This window comes from Pristis pectinata, chromosome 6 (genome assembly GCF_009764475.1).
Source record: "Pristis pectinata isolate sPriPec2 chromosome 6, sPriPec2.1.pri, whole genome shotgun sequence".
Lineage (NCBI taxonomy): Eukaryota > Metazoa > Chordata > Chondrichthyes > Rhinopristiformes > Pristidae > Pristis > Pristis pectinata.
In genome coordinates this window covers 48,425,643-48,446,846 of record NC_067410.1, presented here as the reverse complement: position 1 = coordinate 48,446,846, position 21,204 = coordinate 48,425,643, and the positions used below count along the sequence as shown (strand labels likewise).

The window sequence follows — 21,204 nt, the reverse complement described above, 5'->3', positions numbered from 1 at the left end:
AGTAATCTGATGCAGTAATGTTTAATAATAATGGCAATTTTTTATTTAAATATTCAGCTTTATCTTAACAGTAGTATCACAGTGGAGAAATTGTACCATATGTTCTCTCCCTTTTCTTTTCTTCTCTCTTACCTTTGCTTAGCAGGAGGATTATGAATTTTGCCTAAGGATGATCCTCAGTCCAGTGACTGCATTGCCCCAATGTATGCAGATTACTAGATTCACGTTGTTTGCTTTATTTTGAATTCCATCTGTTCTGTCTGGGATTTTCCCCTCAGCTAACTTCAATAAAATTGATTGTCTAATCGTTCATCTCACTGCTGTTTGTCTGAACTTGTGGTGAATCAAATGGTTGCTTTTTTAAATGGTAACTCCATTTGAATTTTGTGGACACTGCTTTGGGTTATAAAAAGCATTGGCCTAATGTCTCTGTTCAGTTGTGCTGGTTTATCAATATCATTTGATAAGAATCAAACTAACTCTTGCAAAAGATCACAATATTTTAAGACAATTACATTCAGTGCAAATTTCTGTAATCCATTGCAGTAATTCAAAGAAAACATCAACCTAGAAGGCACCTCACCTATACAAAACTGGCCGTGCTCAGAGGATGTATTAATTATGAATGGCAGATTTGATTAATTGCATTCATTTATGGACCTTTGAGAAGACTCCAAATATTCAGCTGTTTCTTTTTCAAGGGCACTCATAGACATGGTTCAAGAGCTTTCATTTTGAGTTAATTTACTAAGAAACTCATCCCTGAGCCTCAATAAAAGTCATTTTCCATTATTAAAGATAAATTTACACACAGGTATTGACATTGATTAAAGATGCTTATTGTTTGCAGTTAAACCTATTTTTCAGTATTATTAATCAAACTTAAAGAGATTATGACTATTAATTATATCAAGATATCTTTAAAACAAAATCTTTTTAAAATGTGATTAATTGCATTGACTCATGGAAAGATAGGAATGAGCTTGAGCAGAAATTCAAAGTAAACACTTCTTTTCAAAGCTGTATTTTTAGGTGTAATTTGAGGCTCTATTCTTCTATTGTGACCAAGGTGGAAACTCTGGCCCACTGTATAAAGAGTTTTCATTTCTGTTAGATGGTTTGCAATCCTTGTTACATAAAAGACCAATAGAACTGCAGACTATCAGTTTGCACGTGATAGTGTCATCAGTGTAAAGGTCAGTAAGTCACACCACTGAAAGAGACACCATTGTTGGAGTCAGTAAACTGCAGAGTGAAACATGGTCTCTATTTATTGTAGGGGTCAATCACTGCACTCTCAGAGTGACCACTGTATTGGCAATTCAGGCATAAAGGGTCACTGCGTTTTCACAGAAGAGATCAGTCAAATGCACTGTGAAAGAGTGATCACTCTATTAGTCAGACATGGGGTGATGCTGTCACTATTGGAGTGGTCAGTCACACAATGACAGAGTCACCATTGGAGGGGGTCAGTCAGATACAGTGACAAAGTGACCACTACAGTGGTCAGTCAGACATATAGTGATAGAGTGGCCACTGCAATGGTGAGACAATGAATGACCACTGTAGGAGTCAGACACACAAAGTGTCACTGCAAAAGGGGACAGCCAGACACGCAATAACACGGTGTCTCCACTGGAGGGGGGGTCAATCATACATAGTGACGGAAGGTCACCACTGCAGGGGTCAGTCAGAGACCAGCGACCGCCCACTGCAGGGAATAAGCCAGACACAGTGACGGGATGACTTCAGGGGATCAGTTAGACACCATTCGAATTCCACCGCCGCGACGCTCTCCCTCGCATTTATTTTCTCCCAACAATAAGAAGTTTGACTGAAACTTCTTTTCGGGGTGTTTGTGTCCTTGGTCAGATCGGCTGGTTGCAGAGCGGAGCGGGAGAAAGAAGCAGCCGAACAGAGCCGACAGTGATTTGTATTTTCCGCTGGTGCTGGCAATTCCATGAGCTGTTCGTGCGGTCTGTCCTCCTCGCCTGAGCCAGATCTGACGTGTGCAGGAAATCAGCTGACCGCCGAGCCCAGAGGCTGCGCTCAGAGCGGCAACACCTGCCGCCCAGTCCGGAGTCGTGTCGCCCAGTCCGGAGTCGTCCCACCCCGCGGCTGCTGGAGCGCCGCCCTCGCTCATGCCCTCCCCAGCAGTGGACTCGGCGCTGCATCAGGTGTACCTGCTCAAGCCATGCTGCACAACGGCAACGACCCAGCCCCACCGTCGCCCAACAAGTGGGGTAAAGCGACGGGGGCCGGCGCCCCGAGCCACCCGCAACCCCGGCTGGAGATCAAGAAGAACGCCATCACTGACGAGTACCGGGTGTCCACGCACGTCCTGGGACTGGGAGTCAACGGCAAAGTGCTGGAATGTGTGCACAAGAAGACGGGAGAGAAGTGCGCCCTGAAGGTACCACTTGTGTGACGGGGATGTTGAGCAAGCACAGACTAGTTTCAGTGGGGAAAGTTTTAACGAACTTTAATAAGAGAATGTCGGAAAACAAAACAAAAATCTCTAAATACTGGGATACTGCTCATGCTTTTTATATTTTAGTTGTGAATGGATGGAATTTTCCTCGGGGGCAATATAGGAAATTTGTCATCTGGTAGTGAATACTCCTGTCTCTGAATCGGCAGCCCCGGGGATGTTTAAGATGAGGCTCCATCTGCTTTCTCAGCTGGACAGCAGATCCCATTCACCGTTTGAAGAAAGGGGAGTTAGCCTTGGCTTCCACCAACACACAAAAACGGGTTATCGTGCTGGCTGCCACCGTTCCTGTACTACAAGAATGACAGTTCTTGCAGATTACCATAGGAAGTCCAGCGGTTGTGAAAGGCGCTTGTGTAAGTGGTTGTGTTTTTGATATTCTGTGGTCTGGTTTCTCCTCTCGATTTTGGGGAGAAGTAGTGGTGATAAGGTGAAGTGACTTGTTCATGGATGAGTCTGGACAACCAAGCATTGAAAATCTCCATTCTTAAGTCTGCTCCCCTCTTCAATTACGATGTCTCTGGGATCTGGCTCCGGCTCCTTGGTAGCTGCCGATTGTGGTGGAAATAAAGCTTATGGTTACGCAGAGCCTTGGTTTGTTCCCATCCGGAGTTCCCTAGTACATTTCTGGGCACCAGACTTGGAAAAGATTAACAGTGCCGATTCGCTAAAATACGAAGGGGAACTCATAAAGGCCAATTGTGGTGATTATTAGTATTGGTTTATTATTGACACGTACCGAGATACAGGAGGAAAACTTATATAAGCCAGGGTGGATTTCTGTAATACACAAAGTAGAAGGGTCATTTGATTGTGATTTGTACAATTTTGGAAAGAGTTGATAGAGACCATAGTTGAGAGGGAGGTCGTAGGCTTAACATCGTTGGGAGAGAAGTTAGGAAACGTTTCTTCACACTCAAGGTGACAGTGTGGAACTCTCTCCCACAAAGTTGGGCTAATTAATAATCTTAAATCTGAAATTAATATTTTAATTTACTAACCATGAGCATTAAAGATTATGGATCCAAGTGTGGGTAGAATTAGGATACAGATCAACCAAAATCCCATTGAAAGGTGGAACAGATTTGAGGGCTTGAATGGTATAACACTTTCCATGGTTGGAAGTAGCCCTGGCTAGAACAGTGACTCATTTTTTTAAAAATCCTTTACCTCTCAAGAAAGCAAATCCTTAATGCCAAAACTTTGTGCTATGCCATCATACGATAATTCTTCGAAGCATTGGATTTCAAATGGTTTGATGTACATTCATGAGCTGGTATAAGTTGACCCAAATTGCCTTGACTGGAACTTTGGCACCTCCAAGGTGAACCTGTTAGCAATCAGAAGAAAGTATCGTGGTCGTTTCATTCTCCCTATGTTAGAGTAAGTTCTAAACCCCACTGTTAGTCTTCCCAATTTGCTAATTCAACACAAGTTGGGGATAAAATCAGGCATCTGCATGTATATCAGGCAGTCACTGCTTTAAGGAAGCTCACAGCGTATTTAACAGTATGAGCTTGTTGTCTGCATTGTGCAGTACATTTTAGAAGCAAGAGAGCTGTGGGAATTTGATTAGTGAATGCTCATTGTCATCTAATAGAGATTTTTAACTGGATACGCCTGAGGTTTGAGAATGGGGCCTCAGATTCTAGACTTTGTTGATGGATTGTGCTAAATTTCACCCTCTGTATATCAGTACTGTATTGATCATTTGGAGATGAATGACAGACAACATCTGTGTGAATGTGAACGTGTTTGATCATTGGCTTGTTTAAAATGTCAGTATTTAAACATCCTTCTCCCCACCCCTACCCCCCCCCACTGCATTAATAATTGAAGTTAAAAGCAGTGTGGTCTCTACATTTTACTGAAATCCTCATTAATGTGAAACATTTAGACATTGCCTGCAGGAGCTGTGGAAAAATACGTGTCAGTAAAACTGTTTGCTATCCTAATAGGTTGTGTTTGAAGGGAACATTTTGAACAATACAGGGTTGGGGTGAAATATGGGTAGCAATGAAAGGTCTGCTGGTCTGGAAGAAATTTGATGGAATGAATTCAGAGTATTAAGTATACTACATTGTTAAAGGTTATTGGCTTAAGTATTTCATTCAGTGACGTTGATGTGCAGTGGATAAGATTGTGATTACTTTAAATGCTGAATATCTGGAGTAGACAGTTTTAAAAGTTCTATAGCAGCCATTTGATTTGGGTATCTAGATAGTGGAGAAACTAATTCTATAATCATAGGTCAGCGCACAAGCTTCTCTGGTGTGTGAGGGAATCACTCACTACATTCTACTGCATTATGAGAGAGAAGAGCATTCACAACAGGGCTGGTGGTTTAATGTAAGAACATCTATTGAGTAGATTGACAATCAAAAGGTAGAATGTTGAGAGCAGGAAACATTTAACCTTCCAGATTTGCAACCTTTTGTAGGTCATTTACCTGAAGCATCAACCCAACATTATTTCTCTCTCTCTGGAGGTGCTGCTGAGTATTTCTAGCACTTTGTTTTATTTATGGTAGATTTGTAGTTGTACTATTGGACTGGTAATCCAGAGGCCTGGAGTAATGATCTAGCAACACAAGTTCAAATGCCACTGAGGCATTTAAAATCAGTTAATTAAATAAATCCAAAATTAAAAACATACTTTTAGTAATACTGAGCATGAAACCCTTGTGTGTAGAAACCTATATTGGAATTAGTTTATTAATGTCACTTGTAGTGAAACAAAGGTGTACAGTTAGGAGCGAATAACCTCAACGTTTTCACTGGACTCCATTAAACTGCAGAACAAACATGGCAAGGAAACCTCTTGCTAATTATTAGCTACTGCCACCATTCTTTAGCAAATGAATCAATACTTTTTAATGTTGAACGCAACCTGAAGGAGTACCGAGAGTAGCAAGGATACAAAATATATTCAGGATGGAACCTAGATGTCCATCAACAAGAGGACAGTCTGGGTGTTCCCAAACCAGAAACCATAGATGAACCAGGAGATCTACTCCCTACTGAAGTCTTGAATTGTGACGTTCAAATCGGGTGACTCTGACTTTTACAAGAAATCGAGATACAACCTTCGTAAAGTTATCAGAGATGCCGAGCGACAATATCAGTACAAAATTGAGTCCCAGACCAGCTGTCAGTTGTGGCAGGGATTATGTGCTATAGCGGGCTACAAAACAAAGCCAGGCAGCATCGCCGACAACAGTGCATCCCTTCCTGATGAGCTTAATGCATTCTATGCACGTTTTGAACAGAAGGGGATGGAAATGTCACCACCCCCAACAGCCTCCAATGCACCTGAACCCATAGTCACTGTTGTGGACATAAGATCAGTCTTCTGGAGAGTGAGCCCACAGAAATCATCTGAACCAAGATTCGTGTCCCTGGCTGTGTCCTGAGATCCTGTGCAGATCATCCGACAGAAGTACTTGCGGATATTTTTAACCTCTTCCCTGCTTCAATCTGAGGTTTCCACCTGTTATAAGAAGACCACTATCATCCCAGTACCTAAGAAAATACATCAAGAGTAAAAGGATAACTAGGGAGAGGGTAGGACCACTCAATGATAAGAAGAGAACATGTGATTGGAAGTGGAGGATGTGGGTGAGGTCCTTAATGAGTACTTTGTATCAGTATTTACCAAGGAGAAGGATGTGGAGGATAGGGAGATCATGTGGAGCATGCCTAATATGCTAGAGCATTTTGAGAGAAAGGAGAAGTCGTGGTTGGGTCTCTGAAGAGCATTAATGTGGGTAAGTCCCAGGGCTGATGGGATATATCCCAGGTTGTGAGAGTGCTGGGCCTTGACCAATATTTTCATGTCCTCTCTAGCCACAGGCGCGGTCCGGAGGACTGGCGAGTAGCTAATGTTTGTTCCATATTCAGAAGGGAAAATGGATAACCTTAGGAACTATAGACCAGTGAGTCTCGTGTCAGTGGTAGGGAAGTTACCGGAGAGATTCTTAAGGATAGGATTTATGAGCATTTGGAAAAACCATAGCCTAATTAAGGACAGGTCAGCACAGCTTTGTGCAGGGCAAGTCGTGCCTTAGCTACTTGATTGAGTTTGCATCAAGGTGACGAGGGTGATTGATGAAGGTAGAGCTGTGGATGTTGTCTACATGGATTTTAGTAAGGCATTTGACAAGGTCCCTCAGTGGGAGGCTCATCCAGAAGATTAAGATGCATGGGATCCATGGTCAATTGGCCGTTTGGATTCAGAACTGGCTTGCCTGTAGAAGACAGAGGGTAGTGGTCAGTGGGACTTATTCTAGCTGGAGGTTTGTGACTAGTGGTGTTCCTCAGGGATCTGTACTGGGACCTCTGCTGTTTGTGATGTATATAAATGACCTGGATGAAAATGTACATGGGTGAGTTAGTAAGTTCGCAGGTGCTACGAACATTGGTGGTGTTGTGGATAGCGTAGAAGACTGGCAAAGGATACGGGGGATATACTGTAGATCAGTTGCAGATAGGGATGGAGAGATGTCGATGGAGTTTAACCTGGCCAAATGTGAAGTGTTGCACCTTGGGAGATCAAATGTAAAGAGAGAGTACACTGCTAATGGCAAGGACCCTTAACAGTGTTGATGACCAGAGGGATCTTGGGGGGGGGGTCCAAATTTCATAGCTCCCTGAAAGTGGCTGCACAGGGAGGTAAAGAAGGCATGTGGCATGCTTGCCTTCATTAGTCGAGGCACTGAGTTCAAGAGTCAGGAGTTATGCTGCCAGTTTTTATAGAACTTTAGGTTGCATCTGGAGTATTGCATTCAGTTCTGGTTGCCGCGTTATAGGGAAGGATGTCGAGGCTTTGGAGAGGGTGCAGAAGAGGTTTACCAAGATGCTGCCTGTATTAGAGGGCATGTGCTATGAGGATAGGTTGGACAAACTTGAGTTGTTCTCTCTGGAGCGGCAGGGCTGTGGGAGATCTGATAGAGGTTTATAAGATTATGAGAGGCATAAACAGCCAGTATCTTTACTTAGGATTGAAATGCCTAATACCCAAGGGCATGCATTTAAGGTGAGAGAGGAAAAGTTCAAAGGAGATGTGGCGGGGCATGTTACACGGAATGGGTGCCCGGAATGCACTACCTAGGGTGGTGGTGGAGGCAAATACAATAGGGGCATTCAAGATGCTCTTAGATAGCATGTGAATGTGAGGGATATGGTAGGATATGGACATTGTGTAGGCAGAAGGGAATTAGTTTAGTTGGGCATTTTATTACTAATGGAATTGGTTTGGCACAACATTGTGGGCCGAAAGGCCTGTTCCTGTGCTGTACTGTTCTATGTTTAAAAAACAAGGTAATGTGCCTTAATGACTACTGCTTGGTGGCTCTGACATCCACCATCGTGAAGTGCTGCGAGAGGCTAGTCGTGGCACACATTACTCCCAGACAACCTCAACCCACTGCAATTCATCTACGGCAGATGCCATCTCCCTGGCCCTACACTCATCTCTGGAGCATGTGGACAGTAAAGACACCTATATTAGACTATTGTTTATTGACCACAGCTCTTCCTTTAATTCTATAATTCCAAGCAAACTCATCTCCAAACTTCTAGGTCTGAGACTCAACACCTCCCTTTGCAACTGGATCCTTGACTTCCTGGCCAACAGACCATAATCAGCAAGGATAGGCAGCGACACCTTCGCTACGATTATCCTCCACAGTGATGCCCCATAAGGCTGCGTCCTCAGCCCTCTACTCCCTATACACTCACGACTGTGTGGCCAGGTTCTGCTCTAACTCCATCTACAAGTGTGCAGTTGATACCACCGTAGTGGGCCGTATCTTAAACAATAATGAGTTGGAGTACAGGAAGGAGATAGAGCCTAGTGACATGGTGTCATGACAACAACCTTTCCCTCAATGTCAGTAAAACAAAAGAGCTGGTCATTGACTTCAGGGGGGTGGGGGGGGGGGGCAGTGTACATGCTCCTGTCTACATCAACGATGCTGAGATTGAAGGGAATGAGAGCTTCAGGTTGCTAGGAGTGATCACCAATTGCCTGTCCTGGTCCTACCACATAGACGCCATGGCCAAGAAAGCTCACCAGCCCCTCTACTTCCTCAGGGGACATGCCAAATTTCTTTAGCCTCCTTTGATCATCATCAACTTTTATCGATGCACCATAGAAAGCATCCTATCTGAATGCATCATATCTTGATATGGCAACTGCTCTGCCCATGACTATAAGAAACTGCATAGAGTTGTGGACAAAGCACATCATGGAAACCAGCCTCTTTCTGCTCCTCTTCCACCCCCCCCCCCCCCCCCCACCATGGGCTCTGTCTATACTTCGCGCTACCTTGGTGAAGCAGACAGCATAATTAAAGTCCCCACCCACCCTGGACATTCTCTCTTCTCCCCTCTCCCAATGGGCAGAAGATACAAAAGCCTGAAAGCACGTACCACCAGGCTCAAGGACAGCTTCTTTCCCGCTATTTCAAGATTATTGAGCGGTTGCCTTGTATGATAAGGTGGACTCTTGACCTCACAATCTACCTCATTATGACCTTGCACCTTATTGTCTACCTGCACTGCACTTTCTCTGTAACTGTAACATTTTATCCTGCACTCTGTTATTGCTTTACCTTGTACTACCTCATATATGAACAGTATGCAAGACATGTTTTTTGCTGTACCTTGGTACATGTGACATAACCCAATTTAATTATTTACCAATGAGTGGCTCATTAGCAAAAATGTGGACCAAACTGCGTGCGATATGAAAGACACGTGAATCTAGAACCTAATATGAAGTGACAATCTGGTGAAACTGCAATGTGAATCTAAACAGTATTTGTAGCTCAAAGTTAATTGGTGGGCAGTTGGAGAACATAAGGAGTTCTGTTATCATCCCCAACAATAGCAAGTACAACATTTTGATTGCAAAAGGTAAGACTAAAGAATTCTCAACCATGTTCAACCAGAAATGCTGAGTGAATGGTCCAATTTGGCTCCCTCCTGAGACTCCCACCATCACAGAAACCAGTCTTCAACCAATTTGATTCACTCCATGTGTTCTTAAGAAACAGCTGAAAGTACTGAAAGCAACAAAGGCTATAAGCCCTTGCAATGTTCCACCTGCAGAGCTGAAGTTTTGTGCTCCAGGATAAGCTGCACCTCTTGTGAAGTTGTTCCAGTATAGGTGTGCTACTGGCAACGATTCAACAGTGGGAGATACAAAAACACAAGGACAAATCCAATGTAGCCAGTTTTTGTGACCACTTGATGGATGGCAGGGTGATGGGATGGGTTATTGATGGTACATTCAAGAAAGAACTACAAGCACTTTTTCACCAATAACAACTCATCAAAGTTGACTTTCGATTCTCTCAGGATCACTCATGTCCAATCATCATTACAGCATGGTCTAAACATGAGCAGCATTTAAACAACATAGCATCAAGAAAACAGAATAAAATTGAAATCAGTGCGATTTAAGGGGAAAAAAAACCTTCTGTTAAAATTATAACCAGAGCCATCTTCTCTTTTGCTCATTGTGGAAGTTAACCTAAAACCTGGGACATCACTGCAAAAGTTGCTCAGGCTAGTTTCCTCTGTCCAGCTGTCTTCAGCTACTTCATCACTGAGCTTTCTTCCATTGCAAAGCTTGAAGAGGGATGTTTATTGACGTCTTCTGTTCCATTCACAACTCCACAGATATTGAAGCATTCTGTGCTCATGTGCTCACAAGTGATAAGATTTGGCCAATATTTGCACATGGGGGGATAAATTGCAAATAATAATCATGTCATTACAAGGAAGAACTGCACTAAAGTCTAATCTCTCCACAACATTCATGGGTTGCAGGTTTGAGAGACCATTGTTGAAGAAACCTTGGCCAAGTAGCAAGGGTGCGGAAGTTTGTGTGGAGGGATATACTGAATTCATTGCAGCCACTGCAAAGGCTCTGGGGGAAGGACATGGGTCCCGAATGCCACCTCTGGACAGCCTCTCAAAAGGTTCATTGGTGCAGTGTTTGGCATGAAACATTAGTGACTTTGACATTTTGAACATATTGAATTGCTTAGTGAATTACAATAATAACATCCTGAATGTTTACTGTATATTTTATGAATAAAGTCAGCTTTGTGCTAAAAAATTCTGCAATGAGTGACCCATCTCCCCACTCCCTAAAATCAACATCCATTTTGAAAATGTGATGGAAATATGTTCCCACCTGCTTCGATCTGTGCAGCTCCAACAGGTCAAGAAGCCTGATGCTATCCAGTGGGGGAAAACACCACCCTGTCCACTTTCTTAAATATCAGTGCTTGTGCCTGTGCCACTGTGGCTCCAATGTGCCCCAGCTATTAGATGCAATGCAGCAACTTGTTCAAGGTTTCTTCAACAGTGGTGTCTCAACCCTGCAACCTCTACCACCTCGAAAGTCAAGACAACCATCGTGTCACACACCACCCTGACTTTTGTGATGTGATCGTGAAGAGACCGTGATATTAGATCAAAATACCAGATCTTCCCACCTGTGGGTATACCCTAGCCACTCGTCCACAACAGCAGTTCAAGAAGGCAGCTCAGCTCCAGCACCTCGGGGAATTAGGGATGGTGACAGATGTTCACTTTGCAAGTCCGACTCTGTATATGAATAAAATAACGATGACAATAGATTGCATAAATTGTGGTGTTGATAGCACCATCCTTCTCTATTGTATCACAAGGTTATTTTTATGTAAACTAGTACCTGCTGGCATTTTTGAGGTGTTAATTTTTTTAATAATATAGACAGTTTAATTTTTCCATTTATTGCCTCAAATCTAACAAGGCAATGGATGACAAACTTGCCCAGTCATTAGAAGTGACCCAGGAAGAAATTTTTCCAATAACTTTGCGAAAGAGTTGTGAAATTGAAGCATGTACATGAAGCACATGGTACATACCTGACAAACTATCCCCACATCCTGCTGTAAAAGAATTTTAAAAGCCTGGAGGAATAAATTAAATGTGACTGAAAAATAATTGCATTTCCCTGCACTACAGCCCAGCCCTGTTCTCTTGCATTATTACTTTAAAGCCTCATTGAAAGTAATGTGTAATAATAGGAATTTTTTGAAGCAAAAAAGTGGGAAGGAGATTTTTTTTCCCCTTCTCCTCGGCTTCCAGCACTTTGCTTGTTCAGGGCAGCTGGCTGGAGGCCTTTCCGTGCTACTTTTAGCTGCACTGTCAATGTGCGCAAGAATAGAATAGAGTTAATTATCTCCAGTCAATCGAATTTATTTTTAAACATCCCCCATCCTCTCCTGCTCCCTCTTGGTGCTTTCCTTGGCAGTCTGGCTCAAACTTTCAACTCTCAGTGAGAAAATCAGGAGTGAGGATCCATGTTTTGTCAATCCTGAATACAATTTGGTTGCTTTTTGAAGTTGTTTAGCTTGCCTTAACTTTACTGAGGATTAAAGCATAATTTAGATCAAGATACTTGATGTTTAAATCTTATTGCTTATAAACAGTCCAAGGAAGAGTTTATATGTAATAAGGTAGCTTTCTTCCCATGAGCATCCGTATAAAATGCAGAAATTTAAATAAAAGATAAAATTCAGGGGAAAATAAGTATTTATTTTCTTCATCCTGTAGTTTAGTGAAAAACTAATTTGAAGGCTGAAACTGCTTATGTACCAGCATTTCATCCACCTTTTTTGCGGCCCCAGCCAACAATTGTATCTGTGGTATATAATGAATGGATCACGCTTTGAGGGCAAATAAAAGATTGTAGTTGATCTCAAATGCTCACAGGACATAAATCTGCAACGTGATTGGGTTTATAAATGGGTGAACTGTGGCTACATTTATGTACATGTGATGCTTGCTGAAATGCATTTAAACTGAGAGCTAGTTTGGAGAGCATTCAGTTACAATGGTTCTGTTCATTTGTCTTAAATATTCTCCACCTTTCTTCATAAGGTGGTGCCTGAGGCTAGGGTTCAGTTCCAAAGGCATGAGGTGTTCTTTCAGTTCCTCCTTCAGTGACCATTCTGCAAGTGTTGGATCATGCAAAACAGGCAGGCCCTTTTTTCCTGTAAAGTCTCAGATGTTGTGTAGGCCATTCCTGGCAGAGTATATCCTATAACTTAGTGTTGGTTGAAACCAGGTAACACAGGACAGACCTAATGCTTTTTTTTTGGTGAATGTTCTATTGCTACATTAAACCAGTTATGTCATCAGTGGAATATCTTTATTTTATCACCTCTTATGCAGGATCATAAATAGTCTCTCATCTTCATAATGAATTTTGGGACTGCTTGCTTCAGCAAAAGCCCTCAGCTGAGATGTGTTTATTCACTGCATGTGCTGCATGGTAGCTGGCTGTAAGAATGGTACAGAATTGTTCAACCTATTTTCTCTCCAATGAAGTATTGGTGCAGGTGTCCACCTCCCACTCTGCAGTGCAGTGAAACTTCCTGCATCGTGCTACATAACAATATACATACTAATTCATCTTGGCAGTACTAAAGTCCTGGCTTTGCAGATGTACTCCAAAGGCAGCTGTTAATGAGACGGAGCTCTCCTGCAGCAATTCTTTTCACACGTGGCCTGGTACGACTTAGAATACCCTGACTGATAAGGTGATGGAAGCAGATTCAATATTAACTTTCAAAAGAGAATTGGATTCACTGATAAAGATGTGCAATAGTTCTTTAATACAGCAGTTGAAAAACAAGTTAGTTTTGTTCTTTTAGACAATCTAAATAACCTCCTCTTCCCCCCCCCCCCCCCCCCCCCCAAAATTGACTGGTTGATACTGTAGACAAATTTGGCAGCACATCGAGTCAGCAAAGGAATGATAGATTCATTCTGCTGTCATTGTGAGCCTGTAACTGATTATCTTACAGAATGTCTTTGCTGTGACCCTGACTTGCTGCTACTGCTTTGTGTACTGTAATATGTTAGTACGACTAGTGTATTGGCTTGATCTGCTTGTGATTTAGCACATTTGGTAGCTGGCTCTGACATCCACACCCCCATGCTTACTGGGGTGTGCACACCTGATATGGCATGGAATAGAAATTGAAAAGTTCCCATTTACAGGATTGGGAATTAATGATTTGCTAAAGTTACTTTAAATGTAATATTTTAATAGTGCACATTTATAAAATAGGTGGTTAAGATGCCAGTGAGCTCCTGATTTTTCTTTTAATATTTGTAGATAAACAATTTGATTTTCTTCGTAATTGCTATGTAGCTTCTGCTTTTGGTATTTGAAGGTTCCCATCTTTTTCTGACATGAATTGCTCATAACATGAATTGTCAACTACTTATAAGATGATAGACCTTTTGCAATTGAAGCTGGAGCGAAAAGAGCAAGATATAGAGGCAATATTCAGTTGTCAAGGAAAAGACTGAAGTTTGTCAAAGGCATCTTCACTGTTTTAGTATTTCATATATTTTATAGCTAATGCTTAATAGAATCTGATAATACACATTACCCAAATCTTCGCAATATAGGTGCTTTATAGTTGGAACCACATCTCCCTCCCTTCTTCCCATGTTAACTTCATCTCGAACATTGGAAGAAATACTCAGAGCCAAAGATGTGGATAGCCAGTTTTATTTACAGAAGGTGAATAGAACAGACAGGTAATATTTGTGGTTTAAAAAAAAAGATAATGTTTTAGATTGACTTTTCATCAGAACTCCAAATTACTACTTGCTTATTGGACATCTGGTTATCATTGATTTGAGCGGGTAGGGATTAGGTAGCCAGATCTTCTAACAGGTAATGTGTTGAGTAGCACACGAAATTTTAATGCCTTGCTACAATTGTCCTCACCATAGTATGACATATGGAATAAACCAGTTAATAAGGTTAGGTGAGTGGGCAAGAAGTTGATAGGTGGAATATAATGTCAGAAAATGTGAGGTTATCCACTTTGGAAGGAAAAATGAAAAAGCAAATTATTATTTAAAGGGAGTACAATTATAAATGTTGCAGTACAAAGGGATCTGGGGATCCTGGTGCATGAAGCACAAAAGGCTGGCATGTAGGTACAACAAGTAATTAAGAAGGCAACTGGAAAGTTGACCTGTAGTGTGGGGGTATGAAACATAAAACAAGGAAATTTTGATGGAACTTTACAAGGTGCCAGTGAGACTGAATCTGGAGTATTAAGTACAGTTTTGTTCTTTGTATTTTTTTGCATTGGAGGCAGTGCAAATAGGATCTACTAAGTTGGTTTCTGGGATGAAGGGGTTGACGTACGCAATGTGGTTGATCAGGTTGGGCCTGCAGTGTTTGGAGTTTAGAAGAATGAGAGGATCTTATTGAAGCATTTAACATTCTGAGGAGAACAGTCAATGGTGAGTGCTGAGAAAACATTTTCTCTTGGGTTATCTAGAACTAGAGGCACAGTTTCAGAACAAAGGATCACCCATTTAAAGTGGAAATGAGGAATTTCTTCTTTCATAAGTGTTTGGAATTTTCTACCCCGGAAAACTGTGGAGGCAGAGTCATTGAATAGGTCAAGGTAGAAGTTTGAACAACATGGGAGCCAAAATGTATGTATAGGGAGCAGGAATATGGCATTGAGTCCTAGTTCGGATTAGTCACGACCTTATTGAACAGCAAAGCAGGTTTGAGGGGCTGATTAGCCTACTCCTGCTCCTGTTTCTTATGTTAACTTGTATCCTTATGAAGGAACTCAATGGGTCAGGTTGAGACCCTTCATCTAGACATATCCCTCCATAGCTGCAGCCTGACACGCTGAGTTCCTCTAGTGTTTTATGTGTTGCTCCAGATTCCAGCATCTGCAGTCTCTTGTATCTCCTTAGCTATTTGTCTGCAGTCCTGTCATACTAGGTAGACATTGATATGAGTAGATATGAGTTGTGCTTGAGCTCCAGATAGTGTTTTCCAGAATCTGTAGTCCAATCTGTTTCCTTATCAGTTATACGATAAACATCTGTTTTCAGCTTGGCAGAATGGTCCATGTTTCGTGGATGGCATACCTTGATGTTCTGTGTGTTGTGGTGCTATGTCACTAAGCTCATTCATCTCCAAGTACTTAATCCAGACCTTTACTTTAACAGGTTTAATAAGGGGGTGTTTTTCTTGTGAGGCTAACACTCCTCTAAGGTATTCATTAATGCATTGGTGTGGGTTTAGACTCTCCCTTTATACAGCAGATTGCACCTGCACTTCACACATTGACTGAAGGAGGCCTTGCATTTCAAGAGGTTCTGAATCAAACAACTATCTTGTATTCCAGCATGTTATAGAGTCATAGAGATTTTGAGCATGGAAATAGGCCCTTCAGCTCATCTTGCCCATGCTGACCAAGGTGTCTTCCTGAGCTAGTTCCATTTGCCTGCGTTTGGTTCATATCTTTCTAAACTTTTCCTATCCACGTACTGTCCAAAAGTCTTTTAAACATTGTGATTATACTTGCCTCTACCATTTGCTCTGGCAGCTTGGTCCATATACCCACCACTGTGGAAAAACTTATCCCTTGGGTCCCATCTAAATCTTTCCCCATTTGCCTTAAACCTATGCCTAGTTTTAGACACCCCCACCCTGGACAAAAGACTGGGAATATCCATCTCATCTATGCTCTTCATAATTTTATAAGTATCTGTAAGGTTATGCCTCAGCTTCCTACACTCCAGGGAAAACAGTGCTAGCCTATCCAGTCTCTCCTTATAATTAATACTTTTCAGTCCCAGCAACAATGTTTTGGGACTTGGGGCAACAACGATTTGCTGGAAGAATTCAGGGGGTCAGGCAGCATCTATGGTAGGAAAGGAATTGTTGACGTTTTGGGTCGAAACCCTGTATCAGGACTGAGAGTGGAGAGGTGAGTATGAAGAGGTGAAGGAAAATGGCAAATTTGAGAGGTGTAAGATGACAGGCAGGTAGGGAAAGTGAGCGGGGCTGGAGTTGGAAGACAGAGGCAGGTAATAATAGATGGAGGCAGATAGAGAGAGGAAAGGTCTTTATTCTTTTCAATGGCAGCTAAGAGCATTTCCTTTCTTCTCAATATAGCATTTTGGAAGGAAGGAGGTGAGTTAGAGTAGCTGTCCTGATTTAAAAGATAACACACCAGACAAGGAATTAAGTAGCATAGATACAGAATGATCATGATAAGGCACTCATGAACCATTCTATAAGCCGTCAAATAGCAGAAGGGATTTATGCTGGCAAATCCATGTACAAGCAGCAGGTGGTATAATCGTGGTAAATTTTCAACTATTCCCAAGTAAATGTGAAGAGAATAGTGGAGAAAGGAAAAAAGTGAATCAGAATCTGCTTTCATACTATAAAGAGGACTGTTTTCTCTGAAGAATTCAAGTGTTGAACAATGCTGGATCATGTAAGGGGAATGAACCAGAACAGTTAGGACAAGGATGAACAGAAGGTGGTGTTTGCAAGGGGCTATAACTCTTCATAAACAACACTGTGATTTCAGTGAATGGGAACACAAGCTTGAGGCACTAAGTGTATTGCTGTTCCTGTGATGTGAGTAATGCTTATGTTATCCATCCTAAACTACCATAATGAAGAATACCATGAAATGTAAGAAGGTATTGGAAAACCTGTAGACTGTAGACTGGACTGAAGTAGGAAGTAGAATTTTAACATGTGTGGAGATGTCCCTTGGTAGAGAAAAGTAAAGATGGCTTCTTCACCTTAAAAAAATAAATTGAAAAGAATAAAAAAGCAAAGAGATCCAGGGATACAGATGATTAAAACAATAAATGATGCAGCATAGCAGCTCAGTAAATCAATTTTTAAAAAATCTAACCAAAACACTGGGATTTGTGTCCAGAAATATAGAATTCAAATGTAGTGATATCATGTTCAACTCATGCTGCCTCACCATAGTCCAGTATTACTCGAGAAACAAAGGAGTGCAGATGCTGGAATCTAGATGGAAAAACACGATGATGCTGGAGGAACTCAGCAGGCCAGGCAGCATCCGTAGAGAAAAGCAGATGGTCAACATTTCGGGTCAGGACCCTTCTTCAGGACTGAAGGTGGGAAAAGGGGAAGCCCAATGTATAGGAGAGAAAAGCAGAGCAGTGATAGGTGGACAAAAGAGCGGAGGTCGGGTGGGCATAAGGTGGTGATAGTGATGTGCAGCGGAGGAGGAGAGAGCAGATCCATCAGGGGATGGGTCAAAAATAAAGTGAGAAGCATGGTAGGGGAAGGGTGGTTGTGGGGAAGGAGGGTGGGGATTACTTGAAGTGGGAGAATACGTTACGCTGCAAGTTTCCAAGATGGAAAATGAGGTGCTGTTCCTCCAGTTTTGCGCTTGGAATTCTGGCAGTGGAGGAGGCTGAGGTCTTACATATATGTGATAGTGTGGGAGGGGGAGTTGAAGTGGCTGGCAATGGGGAGATGCAGATCGCGGTTACGGACAGAGCGCAGGCGTTCTGTGAAACAGCCACCTAGTCTGCATTTGGTCTCACCAATGTAAAGGACGCCACACTTGGAGCACCGAATGCTGTAGATGATATTAAGGGAGGTGCAGGTGAATCTCTGTCCTGACAGGACTGTTTGGGTCCCTGGATGGAGATGGTGTAGGGGCAGGTGTTGCACCTACGGCGGGGGCAGTGGAAAGTTCTCGGGATGAGTGGTGGGGGAGGAGTCAACTAGGGAATCGCGGAGAGCGCGGGTCGCTGAGAAAGGCAGAAAGGGGTGGAGAGGGGAAGATGTGCTTGGTGGTGGGGTCCTGTTGGAGATGGCGGAAGTGGCGGAGAATGGTGTGTTGGATATATAGGCTAGTGGGATGAAATGTGAAGACAAGGGGGACCCTATCCCTGTTGGGTCTGGGAGGGGTGTGGGTGAGAGCGGAGGTGCGGGAAATGGCAGAGATACGGGTGCGAGCTCTCTCAACCACAGTCGGGGAAAAGCCCGGTTAGAAAAAAAGCTGGACATCTCGGATGTCCTGGAGTAGAAAGCCTCATCATGGGAGCAGATGCGGCGGAGAAATTGAGAAAAAGTGATAGCATCCTTGCAAAAGACAGAGTGAGAGGAGCTGTAATCGAGTAAGCTGTGGTCATCAGTGGGTTTGTAGAAGATGTCAATAGATAGGAATCTCTTGAGATGGAGACAGATCAAGGAAGAAAGAGGTGTCAGAGATAGTCCAAGTGAATTGCAGAGCAAGTTGAAAATTAGTGGCGAAATTTATGAAACTGGGTACAAGAGGTGACACCAATGCAGTCGTTGATATAGCAGAGAAAGAGTTGAGCAATGGGGTCAGAGTAGGCTTGGAACAGACTGTTCAACGTAGCCAACGAAGAGGTAGGCATAGCTGGGGCCCATGCAAGTGCCCATAGCTACGCCCTTGGTCTATAGAAAGTGAGAGGAATCGAAAGTGAATTTGTTTAGGGTGAGGTTCAGCCAGGCGGAGGAGAGTGTAAGTGGAAGGGAACTGGTTCTGTCTCTGGTCAAGAAAGAAGCAGAGGGCGGTGAGGCCATCATGATGGGGAATGGAGGTATATGGGGACTGGATGTCCATGGTGAGGTTGTGTGTGCCAGAGAATTTAAAACTACGGAAGAATTGTAGAGTGTGTAATGTGTCACGGGCGTAGGTGTGAAGGGATTGGACAGAGGGACAGGATAGTGTCCAGGTACGAGGATACGAGCTCCGTGGGGCAAGAGCATGTGGAGACAATAGGTCTGGGGAGACAATAGGTCTGCTGGGACAGTCCTCTTTATGGATTTTGGAGAGGAGATAGAAATGGGCAGTCGTAGGTTGTGGGACTATCATGTTGGTAGCTATGGGTGGGGGGGAGGGAGATCTCCTAAGGCGATGAGGTCAGTGATGGTGCGGAAGATAATGTCCTGGTTGTCCTCGGTGGGGTCATGGTTCAGGGGTAGGTAGGAGGAAGTGTCCAAGAGTTGGCGTCTGGCCTCTGCAAGATAGAGTCCAGTATCATGCCTACAATCTGGTCTTCATATTATAAAAATGACATGGAAGCACTGGAGAAAGTGAAAAGGAAAATGCAAAAGTTGTACCAAAACTGACAGAATATAGATGTTGGGTAAGATTGCATAGGTCAGGGATTTTTCTTTAGAAAAGGGGAATTTGTTAGGAGTTTTGAAGTTATAAATGAATAAATCCAATGAGATTTATTTGCTCATACAGAGACTGAAATGTAGAATTTGCAACCACAGGAAGTGATTGAGTAAAGTAGCTCAACAAAACAAATATTTTTTTTAAAAGACTGAGATGAGGTGGATGGTGTGGTAGGGAGTCCATGTGGAGCATAGTTACTAGTGCAGAATAATTGAGATTGATGGAGTGTTTCATGCCACATGTTCTATACCACATGCTATATATTCTAGGTTTTGAAATGAGTACAGTGAATTTCTTATCTATCTTTTTACTTGTTTAGTTACTTGTTCATGGCATGGTGGATGTTGCAAGCATACCATGTTTATTGCCCCTCTCTCATTGCCTACTAGACTAAGTGACTTGTTATCCCACTTCAGAAGAAAGAATATGTGAACCAGATAGGTTTTTACAACATTCTGATAGTCTCATAGTCATTAGCTTTTATTCCAGATTTACAATCTGCAAGCTGATTTGGATCCTGTCTCCAGAATCATGCTACAGTGCCCTAGATTCTGAGATAAATTATGAGATTATCCATGTTCTGTAGTTTCCAGTTTTCTCATGAGGTACCAGAAAATCAATGAAAGGTATGTATCACCCTCTTCTGAGTTGTGCAACAAGTTGTAGTATTGTATGGAGCCATCACTCATCCATTGCATTCCTCAACAAAATACAGCTTGTTTTTAACATTCAGTTCTCCTTCCTGCTCAGCATACTCTATTTATGCATATTGTAAACCTTCTGTTGCTCCTCAAATACATAAAGGAAAAAGTAACTTTTTCTCCAGTTTGGTACAGCTTAAGGCTAGCAATGTAAAGCACAGAGGAGACTTGAAGGAAATATCCTTGCAGATTATTGGTTAGCAGGTGATGGTCAGATAAAAATTATAGCAAGACCTCAAGTGATGAAATTTGCAGATTAAGTGTTCTTGAGGGTAGAGGTTTTATTTTAATTAACACATTGGACAGGTTGAGCATCTGCTGAAACTGCTTCCCCAGTTTCAATGGATATTTGTTGCTTGCATGAAAAAGTTTTCATTTGTAGCTTGCCCACCATCCCCCAGTCCCGTATTAATGTTCTTCATTTTGCCTACTTTAGACATGGATTGAGCAATTTTCTGGTGTTAAGAAAATCTATTATTTCAATTCCCTCTATCCACATAGGGCCCGATAGCAGGTACAATTATGGCATTGAAAATCATGTTTGGACTGGTACATACAGTGGCATGCAAAAGTTTGAGCACCCCATGAAATTCTGCACCCTTTTTTCTCCAAACTTTCCTGCATCCTCACCACAAAATTCAGTGTCAGAAGTTTGCAAAGGAACATCTAAACAAGCCTGATGCATTTTGGAAACAAGTCCTGTGGACTGATGAAGTTATTTTGGCCGCAATGAGCAAAGGTATGTTTGGAGAAAAAAGGGTGCAGAATTTCATGAAAAGAACACCTCTCCAACTGTTAAGCTTGGGGGTGGATTGATCATGCTTTGGGCTTGTGTTGCAGCCAGTGGCACAGGGAACATTTCACTGGTAGAGGGAAGAATGAATTCAGGTAAATACCAGCAAATTCTGGAAGCAAACATCACACCGTCTGTAAAAAGGCTGAAGATGAAAACAGCA

The 21,204-nt window shown here is 42.4% G+C and overlaps 1 protein-coding gene across 1 annotated transcript in view; it reads left to right on the top strand.

The window, feature by feature from the left end:
* Positions 1 to 1,092: 1,092 nt before the first annotated feature.
* The window catches only part of LOC127572006 (MAP kinase-activated protein kinase 2-like), a 110,826-nt gene continuing 90,714 nt past the window's right edge, over positions 1,093 to 21,204 (top strand). Inside the window, exon 1 of the mRNA XM_052018807.1 lies at positions 1,093 to 2,413. Within this exon, the coding sequence (XP_051874767.1) occupies positions 1,961 to 2,413 (453 nt within the window). The 5' untranslated portion in view covers positions 1,093 to 1,960. The remainder of the gene's footprint in view (positions 2,414 to 21,204) is intronic.